Source organism: Gigantopelta aegis, chromosome 3 (assembly GCF_016097555.1).
Source record: "Gigantopelta aegis isolate Gae_Host chromosome 3, Gae_host_genome, whole genome shotgun sequence".
Lineage (NCBI taxonomy): Eukaryota > Metazoa > Mollusca > Gastropoda > Neomphalida > Peltospiridae > Gigantopelta > Gigantopelta aegis.
Genome location: NC_054701.1, coordinates 35,113,346 through 35,122,204, shown reverse-complemented (window position 1 = coordinate 35,122,204; position 8,859 = coordinate 35,113,346). Strand labels below are relative to the sequence as shown.

At 35.8% G+C, this 8,859-nt stretch overlaps 1 protein-coding gene across 3 annotated transcripts; it reads right to left on the bottom strand.

The window, feature by feature from the left end:
• Window positions 1-1,150: 1,150 nt before the first annotated feature.
• Window positions 1,151-7,669, bottom strand: LOC121367940 (N-acyl-phosphatidylethanolamine-hydrolyzing phospholipase D-like). 3 transcript variants are annotated; one of them, XM_041492403.1, is made up of 6 exons: window positions 7,588-7,669; window positions 5,488-5,708; window positions 4,106-4,594; window positions 3,501-3,649; window positions 2,507-2,624; window positions 1,151-1,316 (listed from the first exon to the last, which is right to left on the bottom strand). In XM_041492403.1, the coding sequence occupies exons 1-6, from the start codon at window positions 7,589-7,591 to the stop codon at window positions 1,182-1,184; spliced, it is 1,116 nt and encodes a 371-aa protein (XP_041348337.1). In that variant the 5' UTR covers window positions 7,592-7,669; the 3' UTR covers window positions 1,151-1,181. The 3 variants fall into 3 exon arrangements, with proteins under 3 accessions (XP_041348337.1, XP_041348338.1, XP_041348339.1); XM_041492404.1 differs by lacking the exon at window positions 7,588-7,669 and adding an exon at window positions 6,517-7,019; XM_041492405.1 differs by lacking the exon at window positions 7,588-7,669 and adding an exon at window positions 6,908-6,970.
• Between the last annotated feature and the right edge of the window lie 1,190 nt (window positions 7,670-8,859).

Here is an 8,859-nt window from a genome sequence, read left to right as displayed (position 1 = left end):
TGGACAACCGCTACAGCCAGGCTCTACTGTTCGCAGAAATGGACAACATTTCGATCCATCGACTGATGAAGAAGGTGTTCAGCGAGCAGTATCCTCTTATCACCAGGCTGCTAGCGAAGCCAGACATCCACCAGCTGATCCCCAACTTGGATACGAGGGTGTGGCTCTCCTCCCCCTAGTCAACCTTATCTAGGACAGGTAACCTCCTTTTTTGGGCTTAGTTGGACTTTAAAAATTTGCGATCGTGGTTCTAAATTCTTATGTTTATTTTTTTATAAGTAGTCCAACGCACTTTACTTTGGCGCCCGTTCAATTGCTCAAATCACCTTAAAAACTTTCAGGCCGAGCAGTCAAAACTACTTTTGGGTGTAATTTTCAAGTCCGGACATGGCTGGATTAGGTATTCTCTTTTTTACTTAGGCAGAAAACAGGTCTCACCAAGGAATCGAAATTCAGCCAATCACAGCACGGCCTCACTTGGTGTCTGCTATTTGGTCCGCGCTCTCGCTGGACGCTACTAACTGGCTATTTTCCAAATTCTGCACATTCAAACTCAATCCCCCCCCCCCCCCCCCCCCCCCCCCCCCCCCCCCCCCCCTGCCCCGGAGTTAGTCACTGGCGATGTCAGAGATTAAATCCGAGGTGGGCGTGCCTGAACCTCTGTGGATATAGGCACGTTAATACTAGTGTCACGGTCACGGTCTTCTAACACAAATTTGAAGATGTTTCTCCTCCTCCACATACTGAGGGTTTATGATTTTTCATGCTCCCGTGTTTTTCAAAAGCTAAAGTCTGACATATCACTATATTTCTTCAATTCAGATAATTAACCAATAATTATACAAAAGTTTGTTTTTGTTCCACAACACAACAAAAACACACTGATTTATTAATCATCGGCTACTGGATATCAAACATTCGGTAATTTTTACATATAGTCATAAGCAGCAAGGGATCTTTTATTTGCACCATTCCACAGACAGGATACCACATACCATGAGCTTTGGCACACCAGTCATGGAGCACTGGCTCAAACAAGAAATGGGTCAATAGGCTGACTGACGGGGATCGATCCTAGACCGACTGTGCATCAGGTGAGTGCTTTACTACTGGGCTACATACTTCCCCAATAATAAAAGAAAATATGCAATAATTATACATAATATGTAATTAGGATAAACTTAATTTGCAGCAGGTAAAGGAGACTGGTCACCAAATGTTCTAACTTCCCCATGTTTAAGGCAAATAAAAGATGTTCCTTTCATATCACTACTTTCAACAGCTTTTTCCAAATCTTGCTTCGGTTCAAGGTAGTGCTAAAATGTACAAAACAATTAAATTTAAATTTATTACATAAAGAATACAAATATTTTAAATAAGTAATACATTATGTTAACAGTAACTAGAGCACATCAATTTATTAATCATCGGCTATTGGATGTCAAACATTTGGTCATTCTGACATTTAAGTCTTAGAGAGAAAACCCGCTACATTTTTCCATTAATAGCAAGCGATCTTTTATATGCACCATTCTACAGACATGATAACACATACCAGCCTTTGATATACCAGTCATGGTGCACTGGCCGCAATGAGAAATAGCACAATGGGTCCACCGACGGGGATCGATCGCAGACTGACCGTGCATCAAGCGAGCACTTTACCACTGGGCTACGTCCCCCCCTCCCCATAAAAGTATAATGTCCGAATAAATTAGGACCAAATTTGTCACTTATTTTCAATACTTGACAATTTGTATGCAACAACTTTTACTTCCATTGTTTCCTTTGAGGTGGTCTCCGTTTATGTTAATGAGTTATTTTAATCTGAAAGAATACCAGAAATCAGGGCTCGCCCTGTCTATTGCCAAATTAGCCATTTGCTCATTTTCATTCAAAGTGGCTTCAACATTCAGTAATAAAACTTTCCTTAAATTAACCAAATTTTAATAATGTTAAAGGAAATATGCTAAGTATCTGAAAAATGGCCAAATCAAAAAATGTCCAGTGTGGTAAGGGGAGATAAACTCTTTGGAACCTTTTAACTGAGAGAAGGAACCATATTGATAATTTTGAACATTTTAATGCATCAAACTTTTAATCATGTTCAATAAATAAATATCTATTTTGTAAGTATACAATCAGCACCATAAAATAAAGAATTTATGAGAATTAATAAAAAAATAAAAGATTACTGGGCTCAATAAATACATAATACGTTAATATAACAATAATAATAATAATCTTCATTTAAAGAAGGTGACACATTCAGTACATTTAGAAACTGGTCTCCCATATGACCTTCTCTAAGCTACATGTATATCCAACATTTATTACACATTTATAAACAAAATTCTCTCAAACCCCAATAACATATAGAATAGGTTCATGTACATACATTGCAAACAACTTAATGTAATATACAAACTTGAATGGTCTCTCATACATCATTTTCTAAATTAAATAAGAATAATATGACTAGCTAATTGCTTTGATTGCTACCTACTTCATATGACATCATACAGAATGTTCCCCAGTGAATACCAATGGATGTTTGAGAGCGAACATCATGGTGGATTTGAACAGCTTCAGCTGGGCTGACATGCTGTGGGGACAAAAACCAACTGAAATTGAAAAAAAATCACACAGACAAATTACAAACTTTGTTCACTATTAAACATTTGGGTATTTAACAGAAAGGATTTTCAACCAAGGCTGCATGACTGGTATATCAAAGACCATGGTACATAATGTTCTGTCTATGGGAAAGTGCATATAAGAAATCATCTCACTCCAAGTGACAGCCTTCGTTTGAAATATGCTAAGGTGTAAAATAAATAACATTCCTTTTGTCTTCCCAACACAATGTTCAGCTAGAATTATGAAAGTCAAGTTGCATTCACAATTACACTTTTAAACTAGTGTAACTAAACTGGTATAACTAAACCAGTTTAAAATGTAAGTGTGAATGCGATCTTTTCACTGTACCGGTATAGCTAAACCGGTATAGTTAAAACACTTCAGTATGTAGTTTAGTTATGCTAATGTCTGGAAATTAACCGTATCAAGCCAAAACACATCTGAACAGTAACAGTGAAGGAGAGAGAAGGAAGAAGATGTCACATGACTGGAAGAGGTATCTCTGGACAATCAGCTGTTGGAATGTTCAAACCAGTCAATAGGGGGGGAAATGCCACAGATTATAAGGTCAGGCTAAGTGGAAATAATTTATTAACTTGACTTGTTTTATAGTTTCTTACTGGAATTACGTGCTTGCACATAATAATATTTGAAAATTAATAGTATCATTTAAACAGTTCACTTGACTTGGTTTATAGTTTCTTACTGGAATTATGTACTTGTATATGATAATGTTTGAAAATTAATCGTATCATTTAAACAGTTCACTTGACTTGGTTTATAGTTTCTTACTGGAATTATGTACTTGTATATGATGTTTGAAAATTAATTGTATCATTTAAAGAGTTCACTTGACTTGCCTTGGTTTATAGTTTCCTATTGGAATGGCTGCTAGTGTAAATGGACCGTAGTGTCTTCCAACCTGTGGAAAGCCTTCACAATACCCTGTGTCTCCTGCAAAATAAAACCTATTCTTGGGTCCCAAAACCGCCCAGCTACACCACAATGTCTGAAACAAAACAAACAAAAAAGGTAATTAAAACTGATGCAAATGGTGCTGCATTGTGCATCACTTGTGCGTAATACAAGATATGCCAGTGTGCAACTTTGAAATAGTGAAAAGCTTGTGTCTTGTGTAAATTCTCATAATAAACAGGCTTCTGAGAAGTATGCCGTATCCATTTATGGGTTACACCCAACAAATTACAGGTAACCCAGGGATTCTAGAATTTTTTTTATTTAAAAGTCATTTACCATGGGACCAGTGGATTTGAAGGTTGTTAACTTATTTCATATTGATCATATTAAACTTCTGTTTATTTCCCTAATCACAATACTGATAAATTAAAGTTTGTTTTGTTTAACAACACTATTAGAGCAGATTGATTTATTATTAATCATCGGCTATTGGATGTCAATCCACAATACTGTCAACCATTACTGTTAACCATTACTAACACCAAACCTTGTTGGTGTCCATCATCGATCGCCCACTCCAGTGCTGACAGGGGAGACAAACCATTTTAACACTGGTTTCCTCTGACAACAAAATCTCATTCCACCACATCATTTCGACACAGTTTTCACACCCGGCATCCAGCATCCATTTCTTTAACCCCATGGGCACGTACCAGTGTAACTGTTTGCCAAACCGTCTGTTGAGGTCTCGTACCGAACTCGCATCAAGATGGTCATAATGACTGTGACTTATTATCACAGCATCGAGTGCCGGTAAATCGGACACGGTACAGGCTGGAGGTCTGTACCGTGTTGGACCGACGAACGGAAGAGGAGAACAATGGGAGCTAAACACAGGGTCAGTGAGTATCGTCACTCCATCAATCTCAACAAGCAAGGTGGCATGGCCGATCCATGTACAGCGGATTGCTGATGATGATGGTGAAGAAAATTCTGAAAAGTCTGGTGTCAGCACAGGAAGAGTTGTGTCAAGTTCCTGGAAATAAAGACAAAATACAATGACCTTTTTTTACAACATATGGTATACACTGTACAATTAAACTTTGTAATCTCACTGTAAACACTATTTATCAAAAAGCTATGTTTTCATGTTCAATGTTACTGTCGTAATACTAGTACTAGAGCTGTATCGATATGGGAGGTTGCGATACGATATATATCCCAATACTTGCGCCGCGATACGATACATATTACAATGCTTAACGTTTCACATCAATCATCAATAATTAAACTGTTTAGTTCAAGTTTATGAATCATGATAACTTAATGCACGGGAATTCCAGCAACTGAATGTCGAAATTACGTTTTCATTGCTCTACTGTGCATGTTCGTAAGTTTGTAAATTTCTGTTTAAACTTTTTACCAAAAATTATTAAAACATGAATGTATCATATTGTATTGCAATAGAGCTTTCCTGAATCGATGTATCATTACAGCTCTAACTAGTACTACTAGTATATACACTATATAGGAATATTTATATGTATATGTACACATATATGTGTATTTGTTCATATGTATCCATATTATTCATGGATAATGTTTTACCTATATCATGACTGTTTTTAAAATAGTGATACCAGACTCCCAATCCTATATGTTACAATGGTTACAAGTCTGGAATATTCTTAGAAAGTTGGACTATACCAAACAGAATCCCACAGATGACAATGTTAACATATGTGGCTAAAAATACTATTTGCAATATATCCACCAAATTAAGACTTATAAATAAAAATACTTGTAACAGTATCTCCCTAAAATATTAACTGAAGAAATGGTACCTTACAAGACTGTGTTATTAAAAGTAAGGTTCACTTCAGACTCTGACAATGTCTGATGTTATTAGAATATAGTAATTCTATGTACCTCCACATGTGGCAAGTTACTGCGTTGTCTTTGCCATCTGAACTTTAATACGTTCTTTAGCGTCATGTGGTCAGAAGGCCATGTTGTCCATGGATTTATGTATCGGCCATTAGTAACAATTGCACTTGTTTTTTCATCTTCTTCGTTAGAAACAGAATCAGTCACTCCTTCGTGGCTGCCGATTTCAGCTGGCTTATCCAAGACGTTACTTGTGGCCATGGCTTAAAATCAAATCAAATGTACATAAAATAATAATAATAATACAAAACTGTTTCAACACAATGAGAGAATAAAAAAAATAATAATAATAATAATTAAAATACAATAAATTAAATTATGGGGTTGTTGGGGGTGGGTTGGGTTTGTTTGGGGTTGTTTGTTGGGGGGGGGGTTTGGGGGGGGTAATGAGATCTGAAGGGAAATCAGTTTGCTCCACTTAGTTACATTCAACTGGAAAAAAAACCCCTCAATATACCTTCTTGAGCCATAATCTTTATGTATGAATTTTCCTTTACTGAATATAACCCATCATTGTTACTAAAATTAAAGGAAGGAAGGAAGGTAATGTTTTATTTAACAATGCACTCAACACATTTTATTTATGGTTTAATGGCATCAGACATATGGTTAAAGACCACACAGATATTGAGAGAAGAAACCTGCTGTCGCCACTTCATGAGCTACTCTTTTTGATTAGCAGCAAGGGATCTTTTATATGCATCATCCCACAGACAGAACAGTACATACCACGGCCTTTGTTACACCAGTTGTGGAGCACTGGCTGGAACAAGAAATAGCCCAATGGGTCCACCGATTGATTCTAGATTGACCGTGCATTTTCAAAGTTGCAAGTGTCATATTTCATTACTGTTTACATATATTTGTGATTTACCAATTAATCAATCTCACGTAAAATCTTTGCATAATTAAGTAATATAAATATTGTAATTAATGTGTTGCCACTATGTTCAGGTGTGGTTTCTTTTAGAGAACTTGGCAAAAAATACAAAGTACATAGAAAATATTTACCACAAATCCATTAGAATAGAAGCTAGTTCTTTGTCAATATGGAGATGTAATTCATATTGTCACATCACACATTAACTTGTCAGTCATCCTTAGGCCTACTGGACTTTGTAATAAATCTATAAACAGTACATGAATAACTTTGCTGTTTTGTTGTTGTTGTTTGTTGTTTGGGGGGGGGGGGGGGTGGGGGGTGTTTGGGGGGCCTGTAATTTATGGTATAATTTTTACATTCCACACAAAATGAAAAATTAATTATAATTCAATAATAAAAGAAATAGGCCTAAAATTAGATTTTTGATTCAACTTTGAGATTGCCCCTTTAAAATTAAATAAATTTAGTCACTATAATTCTACAGTAATGTAATCAAAATTAAAGTATTAATTTTATTACATTTATTATAATATTTCTTGATAATTATAAAACAAAAAGATATCTACACAGGGTAGCCTAAACCACTAACAAGTTGAACACAGATTGCTGTAAATAGCAACAAAACGGTCTAGGGGAGACTACTGTTTAACCATTTGCCGAAAATTAGCGAAGATGAACGATTGATATAGTGAATAATGATATACATATTTCAAATCACATTTCCAAAACCCTCTGATGAATGCTGCATAATGAATTTTCATTGAAAATGTACTTGTTAGACTATCTAAATCTCTGATATGATGTGTAATGGAATTAATTAAGACTTGAATTTTAATACAAAATGTAGAGTAGAACATAAAATGTAATTAATATTATATTAGTTTGTTTTGTTAAACGACACCACTAGAGCACATTGATATATTAATCATCGGCTAATGGATGTCAAATATTTGGTTATTTTGATGTATAGTCTTAGAAAGGAAACCCGCTTCATTTTTCCAAATAGTAGCAAGTGATCTTTTATAGTCATTAATATGCCATAAATTACACAACATTCATAAAATTTTCAAATCATCATCATCATCAATACCGTTGCTGTTGTCGTCGTCAGTTTATTTTATTTATTTATTTTATTATTATTATTTTTTAATTATTATTATTATTCACAGAATTTCTGTTACATAAATAGAGATTATTACCCATATGGGCAAAGAGAAGTGGGGAAAGAAAAATTATCTTTCCCTAGGAAAAGAAAAAAAGAAAGAAAAAAAACATTCTTCCCCTAAATACGTTTTGACGTCATAATCAGTGCTTCACTATAAGCGTTTACGTCACAACAGTTAGTTGATCGTTTTAGTGCGTGCAACGGGTTAATTAAGTGTAAGATTAGTTTCCATGCTGGCAGTCAGATCAACAACTAACTTACACCATCAGTGAAATCTGTCACAGCTATGACGCAGTGCTGTCTCTTGTTCTCAACTTGCAAACTTGTTTCCAATAACAGTATTGTTTGAAAATCTTCCGTAAAATGATAAAGATTGATAATGGGTAATAAACAGAATACCCAACTAGCTATTCGGCAATTCACTGTTTATTTGGCACTCATGAATTGATGTTGTCCTTCCCGAGCCTTTCATCAATTCACTTTTGCAAGATAAACGGTATTACTTCGTAGCTTGTTGAGTATTCTCCAATACTACATGGGTGGCCGTTAGATACCATTTATCTTACAACGAATTGTTTAAATGACTTATCTAATGATCGAAAGTGAGTTGGATATGTTTTTAAAGAACGAGTTGTAAGATAAATGGTGTATCATGGACACAACTGAAGTATTATATTTCTTCCATATCCTCTAAAACTAGGGTTTATTTGTTTGTTTTTTGTGTGTTTTTTTGTGGGGTTTTTTTGTTTGTTTTGTTATTCTTTTGGTTTTTGGGGGGTTGGTAGGGGGAGGGGGTTTCCAACTAAAACATATTTACGACATCTGCGCGACAGTTAACTAATGCGTCACACAGTAATAATTTTCAGGTTAACTTACACGTCACAGAACAATCTAGTTCGGGCATTCTCATTTTATTGGTTGGTATTGCTCTGGTGACCGGGTCATCACTGTGGAGTAACCAGTCACAAGTTTCAAAAGTGTTCGGCAACATATGTTGGAAGGAAGGAAATGTTTTATTTAACGACGCACTCAACACATTTGATTTACGGTTATATGGCGTCGGACACATGGTTAAGGACCACACAGATATTGAAAGAGGAAACGCGCTGTCGCCACTTCATGGGCTACTCTTTTCGATTAGCAGTATGGGATCTTTTATATGCACCATCTCACAGACAGGATAACACATACCACGGCCTTTGATATACTAGTCGTGGTGCACTGGCTGGACCCAGAAATAGCCCAATGGGCCCACTGACGGGGATCGATCCCAGACCGACCGCACATCAAGCGAACGCTTTACCAT